Source organism: Drosophila virilis, chromosome 5, assembly GCF_030788295.1.
Source record: "Drosophila virilis strain 15010-1051.87 chromosome 5, Dvir_AGI_RSII-ME, whole genome shotgun sequence".
NCBI lineage: Eukaryota > Metazoa > Arthropoda > Insecta > Diptera > Drosophilidae > Drosophila > Drosophila virilis.
In genome coordinates, this window is record NC_091547.1 from 3,624,130 (window position 1) to 3,644,805 (window position 20,676).

Genomic DNA, 20,676 nt, shown 5'->3' on the forward strand with positions numbered 1-20,676 from the left:
TCATAAGGTCGTTTGTCGCACATGTTTACTTGCACTTGCAGTGCCATAAATTAGATTGAAAACGAAGCTGTAATGCCTGACAAAGGGGCGCCAAAGGGGGAGATGGAGGCGGAGTGTGGTTCGGGGGCGGGTTGGACAGGCAACTGAAATCGACAACAAATCAATTTTTGTGCCATTGCAGCAGAAAATGTTGCCACCCGGCAATCCAGCAAAGTTTTGCCTTTTCCCTATGCTCTTTTCCCTATTCCCTTTCATAGTTTTCAATTTGCCCATCAATGAAGCTGGGGCTGTGCCCGCACAGCTGGAGCTGGGCACAATCTGGGCGCTGTTTAGATGGCCAGTAAAAATGCCATTTCCGCTTGTTGCCGTAAAAACTTTTTGGCCAAAAGTATTTCGCTCGTAAAATTGCGACTGACACATGCGAACAAAGTGTTGACTACTGTGCGACCCACTTTAGTTGTTGTTGTTGCTGGCACTGAAATCTGGCAATCGTTATTACTATTTAATAGAACATGGCTTTTATGGCCAACTGTGCCCATTTTGCTGTCGCTGTGCGCCTTTTCACACATTCATTTTCAGTGGCAGCATTAGATGAGCGCGCACAGTGTGGCCAAAGCTATTGGCATAAAAATGGCCAAATGCTAAGTAATTTCAATTTCAGATTTGAAAAGCAACCCCAGCCGACCCCCCCAAAAAAAAGGCAAAGAAATAAATATACGTAGTTGCCAAGTCGAATCAGCAGCGGTAAATGCAGCTTGAATTGCCTTTTGGGGACGCACCTTGCCGGTGCCCCGGTGTCCTCAACATTGGGCAACATCATCAGCCATTCATTGGCCTCCACCCCGGCAATTGTTCAACCTTGCGTAACGCATGCACATTTATAAGAATTGCGCATAACTTTAAGCAAAGCTGTCGAGGCACACGACCCAGCTCAAGCACAAGTGCTCCCTGCTCCCAACTCCAACCGCCCAGTTGCCGCGAAACTGTGCTGGCCACAAGTCGCCACCCCATACACCTCTTGCCAGGCCGTTGCCAGGACACTTGGCCACTTCACCACCCTCTCATGCCTAGCAGCATCGTCATCAACATCCGTGGCGTAGCCGCAAGGACAACGATGCCGTTGCCGCCGCCGCTGCCGCTGCCTCTCGTAAATGCCAAATCTCAAGGGTGGCATAAATGTTGTCCTTCAACTTGGCTCGTCTTTCTCGCCGCTCCAGCTAGTTCCTCTTGTCGCTGTTTTGGCTGATAGCTTAAGTGGCTGCATTATTGTCGGGGCTTAACTAACACTAAAACTGATTGATTTTAATTCTCATGCATTTACATTCATTACGTTTCATTGACCAAGAACTGACTGTCCCTTTGCGCTGGCTACTTGATGAATTGCTTTCGATTTTTATTGAAATTATAATTAATATGCATTCAAAACTAATTCAATTTTAAATAAAATCAATATTAAAAGTGGAAAAAGCACGCTTTCCTATTCATAATAACAAAATTATAATGATCAATTAATCATTTTTTTAAAATATCCAATTGTCCTCAACTCAACTTCACATTACAACGGATCCCAGTAATTTTTATTGTAATTGCCAAGTTGTTCAATTATAAATATTTAAAAATTCCCACAAAAAATAGCCATAAAACTAAATGCAATCTATTACAAATTATATTTTAAAATGTCTTTAATATAATTTAATTTTTAAAAACTCGAACTGCTACTAAGTTTTACTTGTAAAATTATTCATAGTACAATGCATCCCATACAAGCTTCATTTTATTTAATATTTAAAAAAAAATCACAAATATTTCTATTGGCTTTAGACTCATTATCATCATCAAGTTACTCTTATAATAGAATAAAATTCGCAACAATTAAAAACGCAAAATAAATATGAAAGAGAGCGGCAAATACAAGATGTTCTCTTAGACAAATCGCACGCAACGCAAGCGAAGAGTAAATTTCCAAGTGCGCCTGTGCGTATGCAACGCGGTTTGAAGCCGGTTGCAAGCCAAACCAAAACAAAGTGTTCAGACACCCACGCCAAGACCCACACACGCACACACACACACACACGCGCGCGTTGTTCGATGCCAGACTTGGCGTCTCCAGGCATGTTGCCACTGGCAGACAGCGTGTCCTTGTCTCCGGCTTCTGGCAGCGGCAAATCAGTTGCGGTTTTCAGACGCGGCACAACACAACGTGCAAGCGGATATCGCCACAATTTGGGGCGCATTCCCGTGAACGTAAAAGTATCGCCTTGCTTTCTAACTGAGTTCGCGTGCTATTTATTATTGTTTTGGACAATCGAGCCCTGACATACAAAAAAAATTTGTTTGTACTTTGCAACAGGACGCGACAAATTTCCGCATCGTTGCATTTTGTATTTTGGCTTTGTGCTAAATTTGTTCAAGTTCAGTGCATCGCCGGGCCAAAGGGTTAAAGTGGACTCGAACTGTCGTCTCGCATATCATTACGCGTGCTGATTTTCTAATGACGTTGACGTTGAGTGTGTGCGAGTGTGTGTACGTGTGTGCGTGTGTTCGCATTTATGCATAATTGAATAACGAAGGTGAAAATTGAAATGTTAACAAATTGAATTTGCACTCTTAACCGTACACCCCAACTGTCAGCGGGTCGCTGTCAATTGAAATTGCCCAAGAAACTGGTCTTAGGACCCGCGCTTCTTGTCAAGTAAATTGCTTAACGAGCCGCAGTCTCAGTCACAGTCGTAGAGACAACTACGTGCTGCTAGTAAATTTTCTAATTGGATTAGAAGTCATCAACCCGCCAGCAAGGTAAGCGTCATGAACTTCCAAACGACCAATTGGGCTGCCTTTCACCAGCTGACAGTCAAGTGGACCGTGTTGCATGAACAAAAGCTTGGCCAAGGTTGAACGGCGGCTAATTGCGCCAGGGCGCTGCGGGGTGCTTAAATGAGTCGGGCAGGTGTCATGTGATATGAATGCCTAATTTTGCCAGGCTCCGATTTCTAAAGCCATAACACTCGATAGGTCTTTACTAAGTGTAGTTTCCGGTAATGATTCAGCGAAGAATTCAGCAGAAATCGTTTTGAGTTTCACGAGCAATGAAAGTAGCTTCTCTTTTACGTTCGTAACATGCATGTTAAGAATATAATGTTAATGTTAAATTTCCCAAACGGTTTCAGGCTTGAAAAAATTTCTTAAGGCATTTGATTTTGTAACTTTTCTGTGTTTTATAGCATTCTGAGGTACTGAAATGTATAGGGCAGGTGTTTTATGATATGAACGCCTAATTTAGCCAGGCTTCAAATTCTATGGACCTGCTAGACTTACGATAAATGTAGTTTCCGCAAATGATTCAGCGAGGACTTGAACAAAATTAATTTTATGTCTTACGAGCGATGAAAGAAACTTCTCATTTTCATTGCTTACATGTTTGTTAAGAAAATAACATTAATGTTAAATTTCTCCAACGATTGCAGGCTTCAATAAAAGTCCTCAGGAATTAGATTTTGTTGTATTAAGCTGTTTTGATCCTAACATGCATGTTAAATAAATAACATTAATGTAAAATTCTCGAAGCTCGAAACTTGAATTAAAATTATAATGTCATTAGTATTAGTAGCTATTACCTGCATGCTTATCTATACGATATGCTCCCTAGACAATTGCAACACGCAATTATTCCAAACTAGGATAAAAAGTCATAAATTCCCAGTTGAACATTAACACTTACCAGCTACAAGTATGGCCATTAAAATGACAATGTTTGGCGTCATTTATATTAATTTACTCACTCTGCTTGCAACTGCCACGCCCACTTGACAGGCAAGAAAGAGAGATAAGCGAAGCATTATGCAAATTGCAATGGAAAAACCACAAGGCCCCGAAGCGACACCTAATAATGAATACTAATTCGCTCATTAACGCTCTGACACGTTGCGAGAAAACATTTATTCTACTTTTAGTTGTTGGCTTTAAAGCCAAAAAGTCTTCACGTGTGAGTTTGTGACGTATGAATTATTAAAATTAATTAAATGAGATTTTGTTTTTGGTTTATTTTTTGTGTTGTTTTTGGGCAAAGTGCAAATGAAGTTGAATGTGGCTAATCAGGTGCCTTCAGGCTGAAACAAGAGTTTACGACTGAGTGTGTGGCATGAGATAATTAAGAATTTAATTATTTAGACACAAACACAGGAACAACGAACAGGCACATACATTTATTAGCCTAGACACAAAACACAACACACGCTTGTTTAGAGGGTCTTTAGAACTGATTTGATGTCAACTCTGTAAAGAAGTTGGGAGAAGTTTCTTAGAGCATGGCAGGCCGCATGCAATATTCATAATTCCTCATGCACATAAAACCTGTGGGCGGAGCAGGCAGGCTATGCGTTGCAGTTGTCGAGTCCAGCTACAACTGTGTTTGCCTTGGGGCTTAAACGTACGTTCGGAGTTTGGTGCCCATTTTATTTGTTTGCTGTCATCGTTTGCTTAATTGAGGGTGTTGCCTTGCTGTGTGTTTGGCTGTTTATTGAACCGGGCAGGGAAAGACTCACAGTCACATTCAGTCACACGTCTCTCGATCTGCCACATGCAGCACCATTTAATTATGTACACAAGAGCTTGGCCAGCATTTGGCTCAGGTTTTGTTGTGTTTCTGATTTTAGTGTTGCTGCCTTTTGCTTTCACTTGTGGCAGCAACTAAAAATGCTTTAACTGCCTGTCAACAAGTTGCTGACAAATGAGCCAGCCCAAGCTGTTACTCACGGTCAAGAGGCTCTTAAATAAAAATAAAACTCAGTTTAATGATGGTACATTTTTTGTAAGTTTACGAACTTATAGAGTTTAATCTTGCCCAAGTATGCTGGCAGAATGCCAGAATATGTAAACAAGGCACTGACAAGCAAGAGTTTTATTATATCTTTGAAAAAATCAAACTTTTCTTTGATGTCCTTTTCAAATGGAAATTTTTAAGTATTTGCTTGAGAACTACCTCTAGCTGTTGTTCCTTTGACAGATTATTAAGAAAATTCTGAAATATTTCAAATAGTTGAACATTGTAACCAAAATATTTGCTCCATTTAAAGAAAAGAACGAATTTTTCTTTACGTTTATCATTTGTGCTCTTATTGCATTTTGTTGCTATACAAGCCATCTGCAAATTAAGTAATATATATTTTTTTGTACTCATCCGGAAATCATAAAGATTAGGTGTGTAATAGCACGCGGTTTGTTGTACGTGTGCCAATGCGTTGTGATCACGTATTCGCCCGTGCCAATGGGCACCGGCAGGTTAAAGGTCTTATCGAGGCGCAAGCGATCGACTATCACATCGTGCTAGATAGCAAAAGCTTTAGTATTATAAATTTATTGGCCATATATTCTCGAACTACTCACATTGTAGGGACATGAATGATTCAGGTTCGAATGGAATTCGAGCCGCAGGAACTTGTAGACGGCATCGGCAATGGGATTGCGCCTGTTGCTCTGCATGAAAATGCAGCCATCTATGTTGTAGCTGTAAAATGGTAGCTTGAAGCGACGCCTGATATCACCGCGTATCTGCAGATCGAAAAGATATAGATATATAAATACTGTCTATATGGACAGATATATAAGCACCTACTGTTACATTTGTCACGGGCAATTGCAGCAATTTGACAGCTACCGATACCTCCTTGACGTCGCGATTGTACGCCTTTATAATGCAGTTCTGAAAAACAAGATAGCTCGGATCGACGATGAGGCATTCCAAGCCCGTCAATTTTATGAACGCCGCCAAAGTGGGCGTGGCAAGCAGTGAGAATGCCACGCACAATATCTGCATTGAACAAGTGAACCGCATTTCACGAAAAGGTTGACTGATCATCTCCACACCCAACTGCCACCTAGTTTACATCCGCTTTTCGCTATTGTTGCTATTTATTTGTTTTGAATTATATTCAACCGGCTGATTAAAAGTTTCGATAAAGTGCCCATTAAAATGTTTAAATAAATAGGCAATTAAATTGCTTTTAATTTTGCAGAATGTATGACAGGCACAGAAGAAGATAACTTCGACAGTGGACACTCCTGTTAGGCGGACATTCCACACATTTTGTTTCTTAACATCATAACTCAGGCTGCTTTCACTCTGTACTAGGCGGACTCTCCGCCCAAGAGAGTGCTCACAGCATAGATAGGATTAAAGTTAGTGAAAAGGGTATTTAATATTCAGCACGCTCCATAAATAGCTAATAGGAAAGATATTGTTAATACTTTCATTTTAACCCATTTTCTTTTCCGACATTTTGGTTTTAAATATTTCAAAGAATCTCTAGGCCTGCATGGAGAGAAAAAGTCGAGAAACTTGTACTTAAATACCCGTAAGACTCATTAAAAAAAAATTAACTCAACTTTATCTTTATCTTCGACTTATTATAAAAGAAAAGACGTCGTAGGTTGAGCCCAAGCAGCTCTGGAAAACAAACCCCATTTGAAATTAGGGCCAGTTATTTTTAAGTCAAAATTTAAGCCCATATTGAACTTGAAAGATATAAATAATTGAGTTCCATCACATGCTAAATTGTGAGCAATTTTTCCAGGATCTCATTTGGACCATTTACAACGCGCACTAAATCCAGAATATATTTTAAAGCGCAGTATACGTCCAAATTTCCAATTGACTAAGCGGCCAACTCATTATTATTATTATTCCATATATATATAAAAATATTAAATACTATGTAAATGAAGCCCAATCAAGTAAAATCAAGTAAATCGATCAAAATGTATTCCCTAATAACCAAAACATATTATAATCGGGCATATATTTTGTTACGCATGACTTCCATCAATTTGTATTTTGTCAAATGAACTATCATAACAGTTATATTTGCCGATTTGTATACTTGGTATATATATCTATATATAGCTGAAATCCTTGTTGCCTTATATTATCTCAATGTTAACATTGACTTTGGCACGCAGGACATTGTACGCAAGCCAATAGGATTTGATCGTGAATTCGCCCAGGCCGATGGGCAGCGGCAAATAGAAGGTCTCGTCTAGTCGCATGTGATCCAAAATAATATCGTGCTGTAATAAATAGGACCTATAGCATTAATTTAAGTTAATTTAGTTGGGCTCACGCACATCGAAGGGACACGTATGATTCATGTTCGAATACATGTCAAAGCGCAGGAACTTGTAGAGAGCATTGGCAACGGGATTGCGATTTTCAGACTCCAAAAAGCGGCAGGCATCCACATTGAAGGTGTATAACGGCGGCTTGAAGAAGCCGCGTCGCATGATTTCTGCACGAATCTGCCGTGGAATATGGTTGTATATAGATATATATATAAAAATATAGATTTATATGAGATGCACCTACCGTTATGTTAGTCACCGGTGTTTGCAGCAATTTAATAACTACGGAAACATCCTTGACATCACGACCTATCGGCTTCATAATGCAGCTCTGGACGACAACAAATGCCGGATCCTCGGCCAGACAGTCAAGTGCCTTAAACCTAATGTGTGAACTCCGTGTGGGTGTGGCAAGCACAGCAACAAGAAGCAAAACTATAAACATTGTTTCCATAAGGAAATCAGGGCTCGATTCACCAACCAACTGGACGGCAGCTCTACCAACTAAACAATAGACTAAAGTACCTCATTAGCTTGTTGCTAAATAACAGTTGATGCTAGTTTTTTCAACAATCAAATTGAAATTATAAATTAAGGTTAATTGTGGCAAAATAATTATTTATTTCTAATTGTGCACAGTTTTGCGAGAGCGAGTTCTGCTGCTCAGAAAGAATTCTGTTCGAATTGGGCATATAACATAATATGCAGGCTTCATTAAACAGTTGTAAGCTTGCGAATGTGAGCCTTATTCAATTTGCAAATTCCAGCTGACAATGGCGCGCAGAATATTGTAGGCTTTACAATGGAGCGTAATCACATATTCACCCACTGCGATGGGCAGGTTTAGATTGAGATTCTCGTCGACTCGCAGGTGATCCACAATTAAATCCGTCTAAAAACTAATAATTATTATACCCATTCACTCAATTACGAAAGAACTCACATTGTAGGGACACGAGTGATTGATATTGGTGAAGACGTCCAGGCGCAAGGACTTGTATATGCTGCTGGCAATAGGATTGCGGCGTTTACCTAGCCAAAATCGGCAGCCATCGATATCGCCAGCGTATAACATGTGCTTTATATAGCCACGGCGCGTCACTTCAAAGTGTATCTGCAGAAACATTAATAGGCTGCTGGGCTCTACTTGAATCGTAACCTACCGATACATTATTCACCGGCAGCTGCAGCAATATGATCTTTCCGTTGATTTCCTTGATGCCTCGACTCACTGGTTTTATTATGCAATTCTCGAAGGCACAAAACTTCGGATCCACCACTTGACATTCAAGTCCTGTTAACTTGAAGCGCACGCTGTCCGTGGGCGTGGCAGCCAGAAAAAGCAGCAGCAATATTTTAAACATGCTCTTAGTCGAGACTTGAAGTTAGCTTTTTTACTACAGAACTGGGACTAAAGCTTGGATATTGTTTGAATTTGAATTTAATGGAAGCCAGACTGATATTGTGGATATTTATTTACTGGAAAATAATGAGAGTTGCGCCTAAAAACGATCTAGATAAAATTAAATACACCAAATTAAAAGCAAATGCGTTTTAATGGCTGTTCAATACCAAAATATACACAAGCGAGAGGCGCTAATCGGGAAATGCCGACTAGGGAATACCCTGAACCCTTTTCTTCCAACACCGACACTCTAAGCCTTATTCGATTTGAAAATTCCAGCTAATAATTGCGCGCAGAACATTATGGACCTTCCAATGGAGCTTAATCACATATTCACCCACAGCGATGGGCAGGTTTAGATTGAGATTCTCGTCGAGTCGCAGGTGATTCACAATTAAATCGTGCTGAAAACCCATTATTATTATACCCATTCACTCAATTACGAAAGAACTCACATTGTAGGGACACGAGTGATTGATATTGGTAAAGACGTCCAGGCGCAAGGACTTGTAAATGCTGCTGGCAAAAGGATTGCGGCGTTTACCTATCCAAAACCGGCAGCCATCGATATCGACGGCGTATAACATGTGCTTTATATAGCCGCGGCGCGTCAGTTGAAGGCGTATCTGCGGAGAGCTCTCCCCCGCTGTACATAAATAGCCTGCTAGGTTTTTACTAGAATGTATACATACCGATATATTATTCACCGGCACCTGCAGCAATATGATCTTTCCGTTGATTTCCTTGATGCCTCGACTCACTGGTTTTATTATACAATTCTCGAAGGCACAAAACTTCGGATCCACCACTTGACATTCAAGTCCTGTTAACGTAAAGCGCACGCTGTCCGTGGGCGTGGCAGCCAGAAAAAGCAGCAGAAATATTTTAAACATGCTCGTAGCCGAACCCCGAAGTTGGCTTTTGCAGTACAGAACTGAGACTAAAGCTTGGATATTGCTTTTATTAGAATATAATCTGGACTTTTAAGCGATATTGTGGATGTTTATTAATTGAAATTTAATGAGAGCTGCCCCCAAAAACGATGTAGATAAAATTAAATAATACAAATTAAAAGCAAATAGTTATGCTTGTTCAAAACTACTCAATGCCCCAAATATTAATATATGCTATGAAAGCACAATTCTGTTTAAATGTATATAGAAAAAATCATTAAGTTGACATACAAATAATTAAACAAAATGAAACAATATAAGAAGCTGTTGGTAAATGTTTATTGAATGATATCACGCAGCTAATAATTTTAAAGCTGAGTTTGTTAAAATATTCTTAAGAACAGAATATAAGATCCTACTATTCTACGATTGGCTAAGATATCTTGGTAACAAACAAGTTTTTTTATCAAAGCACCGATTGTTCCTATGGCTGCTGCATTATATAATGACCGGGTCCGGCCGGTTCCAGCCTATGTTTCGCCAGCAACAGAAAGATAAACCTATGCAAAGTTTCAAGACAATATCTCGACAATGGAGACAGACATACGGACAGACGTAGGAACAGACGAACAGTCGCACAAGGCCATATAGAATATAGGCTTGATCATGGCTATAGCATATATATATATACTTGGTTAGGATCCAAGATGTTTCCTTGTATGCGTTATCTAGTATATTAATACTAAATATCTTGTATATTTATTTGTTTATATGTATTTATCTCATATTACGAGGGTTTTCCTTTGGTTACTTAAACTCTCTTTCCCCCTCTCTCTGTCTCGCTCTCTCTCTCTCTCTTACCATTTCTTCTCGCTATAACTTGTTGCCAAAAATTGGTTCAACTGCTGCTGACAGACGTGGCTGACATTATTGTTATTGCCCAGCGTCAAAGTCAAAATTAAAAACGCGAATGACAAAAACAAACTTGTGCCGCCGTCCTCCGTCCTCCCCCCTGACAGACGCGCCCCTTCACAATTTGGGCGCGTGAAAAAACGCGCAACGCATCAGCAGGGACGACGGCAACAACAACAATAACAACAACAACAGCAGCAGCAACAGGAACAATGCTGCCATAAATAACAAAGGCAAATGTTGCGACACACTCGTGAAGGGGCGGCTGCTAGGCAGGGACGGACAGGTGCGGCCAGGCGGGGGGTGACTTGTGCTAGCTTGTGGCACTGTCACTGCAGGCTGGGTGAATGTGCCGTTAGAAGCGCAGCAACAGCAACATGACAACAGCAAACACACACCGTAAAAAGGGGGCGCGCCTGGCCAGGGGGACGCCCCTGTCAGGCAAGAAAATATTTACAATCAAGTCGATTAACAAAAGGAAACCTTCTGACGCGCACTTTGAGCTCTGCTTTTTATGGCGCTCTTCTAGCTCTGCTTCTTGTTGCTTTTTTAATTAAAAATCAGTAAGCCCACGCAGCCAAGCGCCCCTCTAGACTGGCTGCCTTCGCCCCGACTGGCGCCCAAAGACGACTGTCATCAGCGCCATTTTGCAAATCAACGCAATGATTGCGCCTCCTTGTTTTGTCATCACATTTCATACAACAACAAGAAAATATATTTTTCATAAATATAACGGGACTTTGGGCTGGCAGGCGGCACTTGAGACTTTCGCCACATTTCCCCAGCAGCAGCAACAACAACAACAAAAACAATTCAGAAGCAGCCGCAGCGGCGGCAGCAACAGCAGCGGGAGAACATCATCATTAGGGCCGCCCACGCAGGAAACTCGAAAAAACTGAGCGACAGGCGCTGCCTCTTTGAGCTGGTTGCAATTGTTACGGCTCCCCGTTGCTATTGCCACAGCTCCAACTCCCACTCCACTCCACCTCTCACTCAAACTCCAGCTCCTCTGTTAACGCTCGCTGCTTATTGTCTTAAGAGGAAGTCGCTTTCATATAGCTGGGGATTGGTTGAGGGCTTCGCATATGGCACATTGTGGCATGGCTGTCGAGCGGATATAACGGTAGAGAGATTCAAAATAAATAACTGTGAATGACGCACCATGGTGTCAAATGCAGCTAACAATTGCAAATAGAACTCTTGGAAATAATAAAAAACACACTTTTGAGGTACATAGATTTGAGAGTTGCCTTGAACTAAGCTCTTCTGCTTCTGGTATACATGAGCTACTGCGGAAGTCTGTTAAATTGACAATAAATATAAATATTGACAAGCTGGCTAAGCTACTGTCGGCTCTTTTATAACTTGAATTGTATCTTCGTGCCCAATTACATTCCTAAATTCAATTTAAGAATTTTGCATATTTTTTCAATCACAGTTTTTGCTTAGATTTACTCCACAGTGCCTGCCATTCAGCGCTTAACAATTGCTGCAGCTTTATTCTGCCAGCCTGGCACCCGCCACCCGCCACCCTCTCGCCCACTTGCACTTCAATTTCCCATTCTTATTATATTTTTATACAATTTTTCACTTTATGACTTTCGCGTTGTTTATGCAAATAAGCGCCAAATGCTATTTGAATTTAGCGAAAAAAGAATTATGGTAACGCGATTGTCAACGTCCCGTTTCGCCCAGCCGCCATTTCGTAATACTGAGCTGCGAGCACCGTTATGATTATGACAGTTAGAACGAACGCATGGCAGGAGCTGCTGACGCCATGTTGTGCAGTTGCCAGCAGCAAGAACACAACACAAAACAAAACAAAAAATGTAAATAACACATCGAGTGCGAGCGGCTGCACATAACGAAAGTAAGTGCCCTGTTACAGACGCTGTCTCGCTCGCACTTGCCTGCTAGGCGCGCACACGTGCAGGCAACAACAAGCCACACAACGGTTGTTGCTGCTGCGCTGCTGCTGCTGCTGCTGCTGCTGTTGTTTTTACAAAGTGTAAATTGTTTTAATACTTTTTAGTGCTTTATGACGCCATCTTGGCAGCGATACGCGCCGCGCTGCCTGGCATCAGCTGCGCCCAAGTGCGCCGCATCTGACTCCTGACACCGACTCTCACTCTCTCTTTTGTACTCTCCCACACACACACACACACACACACTCGTGCACTCTGAGTGCAGAGTACACGTGTAGAGCGCACGTTAAAATCTCAACTTTTACGACCTTTGCAGCGGCGTCGCAGTCGCTGGGGACATTCGCCGTGTCGTTTGTTTTACAAGTTTTATTTTTTTCTGTGTTTTTTTTTTTTTTTTTTTGGAATGTTTCATGTGACGTTGACTCTTACCTGTTGCCCTGCCCGCTTGCTGCACTTAGCACAAATGGCAATTGTCAGAGATTCTGCACGTAATCCCTCCCCCGCCGGCCCAGGCCCCTTTCATATAACTGCCAACTACATTTGGCTGACATTCCAACTGCCAACTTCCAACTGCCAACTGGCAACTGCGTGTCGCAGTTTTAATCAAAATTGTTTCGTTTTGCGCATTTCACTTCATGAATTGTTCAGTTGTAACTGTCAAATAAAGTTTTGACGCACTTTTCTTCTTCTTGCTGTTGCTGTTGGGGGCGTGTTTTTGACACTGCAATGCTGGTAATTAAAATACTTTTGCATGAGCTTTTGTTTATTTTGTTGTTTCCATTTTGTTCGCAATTAGTTGCACATTTTTGTATCATTAACCCTCCGCAAGCCGCAACCCGCTCTTTTGGCTACGCCTCTGTGCATATATTTAACTTTGAACAGCGCATTCTAATTTATTTGCTTTTTGGCATATTTTGTTCTCGTTACAGTCTGGCAAACAATTTGTGAAACATTTACAGTGCTGGCCAGCAAAATGGAGACCCCTATTGGCGAATTCTAAATGTAAGTTGAAAAAGTTAATAAACAAAATTGGTGAAAATATTTTTGGGCGCATTAATTCAACTGATTTAACATGATGCGCTGCATGTTTAGAAAGTCGGAAAAACATTTGCAGCAAATTTCACTCGTCAGCATTTTAAGCTGTCAATCAAGAGTGAAATTCGAGCTTTGATTTTCTTTAGCCACCCGAAATGCAACCCTTCCGGCTTAGCCACATACTAATGCCGGCGACTGTGGCGCGCCGCTAATGCGTCAACAATAATAACAACAAAGGCTCGCGGGCTTTAGCTCAAACTCGAGCTCAGTCATAATCGTTAAGTGCTCAGTTCCGCTGCCGCTGCTCTGCTCTGAAATGGGTCAGTCACTAAAGTGCTTGAAATGTGTCAAATGGCCTGCGGCCAATCAGGCAACCAGTAGCGCCTGGCTCTGACTGCAGCTCACACCAGTAGCTTGTTAATAAGCGCACAGAATGCGGCCACAAATCACAAAGTCACTCAAAAAAGAAAAACCGCTCAAAATGCGGCAAACCATGCCTGCTACCCTCCACTCACACTCACACTCGCTTAACAGCGGCAGCCGGCACCTGTTATGCGCAATGCTGCACTTGCTCAGCGTATAAGAGAGAGCGCGGAGCGAGCGCTGATCGTGTGGTGAGTTCACGCCGGCGTTCAGCAGCTGTGTTGAGTTTGACCTGCATCAACCTCGCTCTCTCTCTGCTCTGTTGAACTCTCTGCTGCTGCTCGTTCAGCTCAAATAACTTTCTACGCACGCGCAGCCGCTTCAGTTGTGAACGCGACTTCAAGGCGCACGGTTCGCATGACGCTTGATACAATTGAGCGCGGTTTTTGTTGTGGTTTTTGCAAATCGCGCGCGTGTCTTTGCCCATAGTCGGGAATTGATATATTGAGCGAAATCTCATTGATTTTACGCACGTAATTAGAACAAACGGATTGGCCGTTAATTGCAGTGGACAGTAATTGCTGTGCAGCCTGCATACCAGTCCAACGGTGTCTCGTTAATGTGTCAATTGGCGATTTGTGATTGACGCGTCACGGCGAGCAGGTGTGCGTGTACCTGGGTGTGTGTGTGTGTGTGTGTGCGTGTGTGTGACATGTGCTAATTGGCAACAGCTCCAATTTTGCCCAAACATGTCGAAGCTGCTCGCAAAGAAGCGCTGGTGGAAAATCTGCCTGCCACACACGCAAAACGATGCCACAAAAAACTATCGCGAGATTATAATGCACAGCGAATGCGGCTCGGTGCTGGCCATCACCGACACCAGCAGCAGCAACAGCAGCAGCACCAGCGCCAGCAGCGGCTCGCCCAGCGACAGCGTCTCGAAGAACTCCCAGCCGGATGCGGGCAAGTTGTTTCCACGCAATATGCCCAGCATAAGGCGCAGCCGGCGACGCTCCGCCGAACGCCGACCGGAACCAGCTGCAGCGCCAACGCCAGCTCCAGCTCTAGCTGCAGCGGCCACTCTGTCTGTGCCCGCCCAGCAGCCGCAGCGCAGCGCCCATCAGTCGCGCCAATCGACAGTGGCCAAATTGACGCCGCGCAAGCTGAAGACGAACTGCTCCAAGCAGCGCGCGCTGCCCAGCGCCGGCTACCCGATCAAGGCTGCCGTCAAGACCAAAACTAAGCCCAAGCAGCTGACGCTGGCGCCCTATGACATAGCGCTGGAGCTGCCGGCGCCCAGCTGCCCGCTGACCGAGGGCACGCCCAGCCTGGCGCGGGCGCTGCACTCGCAGCAGTCGAGTCTGATAAGCAGCGATTTGTCCGGCGACAATGTGCCCGTCAAGCTGCAGGAGGAGCACTTTCATTCCTCGGGCATATCCTGCAATGGCGAGACGGATGACGATGTCGAGGTGGCCATGCTCACGGGTAGCCTCAGTCCAGCGCAGCTGCAGCGCCTGCAGCAGCAGCAGAAGCGAACCATGCCCACTTTGCCCACTCTGCCGCGACATTTGCCCCTCAACGAGCTACGCAATTTGAATGTTTGTCGGAATCGGAGCACCGTTTGGCTGCACAATGCGGACACGGAGCAGCTGCTGGGCGGTGGGCGTGGCAGCAGCAGCAGCAGCAGCAGAGGGCAGTCCAATACCGAAGCGGGCTGCTACTTAAATGCGGCCATTGCCGATGATATGCAATTAAGCGATATTGAAGAACAATTGGCCAAGTTTGATGGCCAGCAACAACAGCAACAACATGGCAAAGCTGCCAAAACGTGAGTTCAAGTTTTCGAGAGCACTTAGAAAGCATCCGCGCCTATCGCAATGCCCATAATTCTACCCAAGAAAACCCAGACCCAAAATCAGACAGGTGGTTGCGAGGGGCAGGGGGAGCATCACCTAATTGGAGCGGCAACAGCCAAAAACTAATTCGAAATGCGTTTGACGCGTTTTACATTCCCAATTTGATGGGCGACCTGTGGGAATAGCAAATGGAATTAATGAGCAAGAGGAGAGACAAAGACAGATAGAGAGAGACCCCGTCTAATGGGCCAGTTCATATGGAGCATTTTATGGGCTAGTTTAATGGTTGTTTAATAGCTTTATATGGACGCCGCTCTGAATGCTCGTTAAGCGCTTCAACCAAACGCCGAAGTGTTGAGAGTTTTGTGCCACAATCCAACCGTGCTCTAATGTCCGGAAAGTTGTGGGCTCAAGGAATGCGTACGTTTTTATAGACATTTGAAAGTTTATTGATGCCTAATTTGGAGTCATAATTTTATATCTTTCGAATTACTCAATTCCCAAACAATGAAAACTAATTGATACCAGCTATTTTGCATGGCTGTAAAAGGCAGTTTTTGCTGTCAAACTTAAAGAAAACCCGGTCCTGGAACTTGTTTAAATTATTCTGTATTAAGACATATAAAATACCTCTAAGTATGCAACTTAAAATTGAACACTTTGTGCCTACTTTGGTTTGAATTCACACACAAATGAAGTTCACATTTTGATTGCTTAAAATTCTCAAATGGTTCAAGCGCGCGCTGCTTAACTACTCCCTAATAAGTCCTGCTCATGTTAGCAAAGCTTCTCGTTTTGCTCTCTAAATTTTTTTTATGTATTTTTGATATTTGTTTTCGTTATTTTATCTCGGTTTTATTTCATAATTGTGTGCTTGTTTTATTTTATAAACTGAATTTTTCGTCAGGAGCCATTGGCGAATCGTTTCCACGAAAGCATTTCCAATTTCCCCTTTGTTCCACTGCAAAGCGCGGATTTAAACTTGGAAATATTTCTGTTTGTATGAACTGATGCCAGAGGAGACGACGGTTCGAACTTGATCGCCAGTTAAATAATGTGTTTAAAATCTCGTTATTTGAATGTATTTTGCCTTTTCATTTTCGTTATGGTTGTTATAATAGGATTTTTTATTGGACTTAAATACATATTGGGAATGTGACAATATTTTGCTTATCCTGCAACCAAAAAGACTCCATTTGCATCTATTGTTAAATTGGAATATTTTTTGGGCAAACTATAAATTTCTTAATTTATTGAACATTACTCGAGAATTTAAATCCCTCACCTACCAGAGCTTCGGACTCGTTCATTTGGGTTCCTCTTAACTATATTGGGTTTATCGTATTTCGTTTTGATCTTTAAGATCAGTCCGCCAACTAAAGGATCGTGGATTATTTAATTATATCGGAGATTTAACTTCTGGACTTTTGTGTAAGGCATTAACCGTGCTGAAGGCTAACCTATACGCCGTCCAGTCCGATGGGAATATGTGTCGTGAGACGAACACATTTCCAGTTCAAATGAACTGCTAAGAAAATATTAAATTACTGCTTGCTGCTGCTTTCCAGTTGAATCAGTCAAACATAATATTGACTGCGGCTACTTAAAACGTAGCTAAAAACGGGGGAAGGCACGGCTGGCAGATACGGCACAGCCTTTTGCCAAACTCGAATGCCAAATGTATTAAAATAACAAAGTTAAACAAAGTAGAAACGGGCACAGCTTTAATTTTTGTTATTTATAACAAGTAGCGCTTGTTTTTGCAAGCTTTGACAAGTCGATTTTTATGTTGTAAAAGTATTTCTTTCATATATATAATCGGTTTTATGTGTTTTATATATTACTATCATGCAAATTATATAAAATATATATTTCTATATCTATTCGCTTAATTGAACGACGTGTGACCCTCGACGTGTCTTATCGATTAACAAATAAATCGAACATTAATTTTGAAGTATGCGAAATTTCTATAGAGAAAAGTATTTGCTGCTTCGAATTGTTAAACGGGAGAGCTCTAAAAAATGTCTATATATAAAATAAATAAATGCTTCACACTTCTTTATATGATTATTTGGTTATTCATATTCAACTCTAAATTAGTGTGCCAAGGGATCTGGCGAATTTCCATCAGCCCAAAAGTAGCCAATATTCAAATTCAAATATCTCTTCCCTTTGAAAAATATACACAATATATGTACCATGTCTTAATTTTGGATACGGAAAACAGTTGATGGCAATTAGAAAGCGGAGCTCAGCTTCACATTGCCCGGGTGGTCCCGGCTAGGCTTATCGTTTCACAATTTGCTTGGATTTAAAGGAGAAAAATAAATGGAGGCAAGCATTTGATTTTAATTGCATTCGATGTGAGCGCCAAAAGCTCTGCCATGATATATAGCCATTTAATTGAAGTGGCAATGGCCAGAGAGACGCAAGAGGGTGGATGGGGGGAAAGGCAAGAGGCAAGAGGCGTTGCCAAGTCTTGATTTTGCAGTCGTATCAAATGGCCGGCCCCTGAAAAAAGAAGCGTAACGCAAATAGTTTTTTGTAATTAATTTTTTCATTCATTTATTTTCTCCTCTTCAAACGGGAGGCGTTTTATGCAATTTCTTCAAATGTCCAAACGGCAATGGGCGTGGCCCTTGCCAACTGTCTTCCCATTTATCAGAGGTGATTGGCGGCTCTTCAGCAGGAGCAGGCGCAGGCACAACAAGAAATTAATTACGCGTATTTCATAATAAAGCTAAAACAGAAAAGCCAAAGCTGAACCCGCGAATTGGGCTCAACGTCTAATGTGATTGTCATTGCTGTTGTTATTTTGGGCCAGGTGTTGTGTGTGTGTGTGTGTGTGTGTTGAGGAGAACCCGTAAGATACATTAGCTAAACAAAGTTTTGATTGATTTTGTTGGCTGCGAGAAAATTGAATTTGAAAAACGCGCAAATCAAATTCACTCGAGCAGCAACAAACAATAATTGGCCAAAAGAATATTACAATAAAATGTGTTGATAAAATCAAAGCGGAAAAACCACAAATAAAATTAGCGTAAAACCAAAATCCAAGACGGGGCCAAGACGGAGCCAAGAGCGGGCTTTATTGACGTGTATTTTTCTTCTATTTCTTCATTTATTTCGTCATCTTTTTTGTTACCTCATATAGACGTGATTTTTGTATTGACGTATGTTTTCTGTTCTTTGATTGTTGTAAATTTATAAAACCACCATGTTCAGCCATTTCGTTGCCTCGACTGGCGATGGATGGGGTCAGTCGTGGGTCGTGGCCCATCTGAAAGTATCTACAACTGTGCGTTAAAGTATCTCTATCTGTACACTTTATATTTGCTGCGGTCTTTTGTAAGTTTCTGCTTAAACCAATTCAATCTTTTCTGCTGTATGTGTTTTGTGTATTTCTTATTTAATTGAAATTTAAGCTGAAGCTTGAAAGGCGCAAATTAATTAATTTAATGGCCATCATTTTGTAATACAAAAGCCAAAGGCGGCGGAGTGTGGGCTATTGAATGACCTTAAATGTGTATATTGTGAATACCCTGTATATGTATACCCTGTGTATTTGGCAATTAAACTTTTATTTTGAGTATTTACCGATGTCCTTTTACGTTTATATTTGATAATTTATTTTATGAACTCGCAACAAAGATTTCTTGCTGAAACTGAAATCAACTTTCCCATTTTATTTTATTTGAATTTGTTTTAAATTTCTAGTTTTTCAAAAACTGTTTCACTTTAGTTATAGACGAGACATACAAAATTTGAGGCTTTACAAGGAATGCTTTACCTTCAAAAAAATTAATGTTTCTGGTTTTTACATTTGAGCAACATTTTGTCTTGTATTAATTCAAGCACACCTAATCATTCAAATCTCTTGCATTACTTTAATTCTGTTTATAAGGATTATAAGGGTTGTATAGCCTTATAGATGGAAAAATTCATACAATATTTAACTTTGCTAATTTGTAATTTTTATTGCCTTTATTTATTCCAAGAAACTTAAAAATATTGTCCAAATCATTCTTCAACTATTTAATTGTTCGCAATTCATGTCTGGTTTTGTATGGCTTCTGAATTTAAGAATTTACACAATATTTAATTTTGCTAATTTATAAATTCTGGAATGGTAGCTGCTGTAGTTCTGCAAGAGGAGTGCTGCCTGGGCGCCGTCCGATGGTGAAGATGGACCCTAGATGTAACTAGATGCTTGAAAGGCAAGATTTGGGACCAAGTGCTTGGAACGCAAGGTAACTGAGGAAATTACAAATGAGCACGAGCAACTAGGGGTCAAGGTGCGGGATGAACAACGTATAGTTGGAGTAAGGATTGTTTCGAAATGATGAAATTTTTCGCAGAGCTAAAATTAAGAAAACCCCTATTCAATAAAATATTTTGACTAAGCTACAAAACGTTAGGACAACGTTTATTTTCTTAAAGAAATAAAATTAAACAAAGTTAGGGTATATTAAAATGCTGTGTGCCCACACTTAGGAGGCGCCCGCTGCCCACGTAAATTGTTGTCTAAATTCAAAGTGTTTCTGGGCTTTGTTGCCCAAATTCAACTTACGGCCAAAAAATTGCCGGCTACAATTGTGGCAATAATTACAACAATTAACTGAAAATAATTGCAGACGGTAAATTGTTTTGCCCGCGAGCCACAAATTGATTTGTCATTGCTTTTAAAACTCCACTCGAACCGCATGGATCTATGAATTTATGAAACTATGAAAGTAGCTCGTTTAGAAATTCATGCTAATTCTGCGACTCTCACCGAAAAATCGAGCACAAATTTCTGATAAACTAATTTAAAGCGTATTTTATTCTTATATTTGTGTGTGTTTTTTTTTTTTTGTGAAAGTGTCCAAGCGAAACCCGCCGCCCGCACAGCTTTGGCAGCTACTTCGTCTCGTGTTTGGTAGCCAAAGAGATCTTGAGTTGAAAATCGTGATTTTCTTGAAATATTTCTGCCACTTGGCGCTGACTGAGACTGAGCTGTGTGTTTGACTTGGCCAAGATTCGCGCAAATTATTAACAGCCAGCTGCACACAAGTGTCTTCTCAAACAGCACTCGCGCCGCGCCTCACCGCGCCGTGCCACGCCTCGCCTCGCCTCGTCTCGCTGCCTGCTCCTTCTCCAAAGTGCAACCTAATGCACCGCTGGAGCTGTGG

The 20,676-nt window shown here is 41.6% G+C and overlaps 2 protein-coding genes across 2 annotated transcripts in view; one reads left to right on the forward strand and one right to left on the reverse strand.

Annotated features, from left to right (window-relative positions):
- Nucleotides 1-8,567: 8,567 nt before the first annotated feature.
- On the reverse strand, nucleotides 8,568-9,597 carry LOC6636425 (uncharacterized). Its single transcript, XM_002059940.4, has 3 exons — nucleotides 9,211-9,597; nucleotides 8,974-9,144; nucleotides 8,568-8,922 (listed from the first exon to the last, which is right to left on the reverse strand). The coding sequence occupies exons 1-3, from the start codon at nucleotides 9,409-9,411 to the stop codon at nucleotides 8,776-8,778; spliced, it is 519 nt and encodes a 172-aa protein (XP_002059976.2). The 5' UTR covers nucleotides 9,412-9,597; the 3' UTR covers nucleotides 8,568-8,775.
- A 4,417-nt stretch (nucleotides 9,598-14,014) lies between these two features.
- Nucleotides 14,015-20,676, forward strand: part of esn (espinas) — a 28,324-nt gene continuing 21,662 nt past the window's right edge. The window contains exon 1 of the mRNA XM_070209667.1: nucleotides 14,015-15,474. Within this exon, the coding sequence (XP_070065768.1) occupies nucleotides 14,396-15,474 (1,079 nt within the window). The 5' untranslated portion in view covers nucleotides 14,015-14,395. The remainder of the gene's footprint in view (nucleotides 15,475-20,676) is intronic.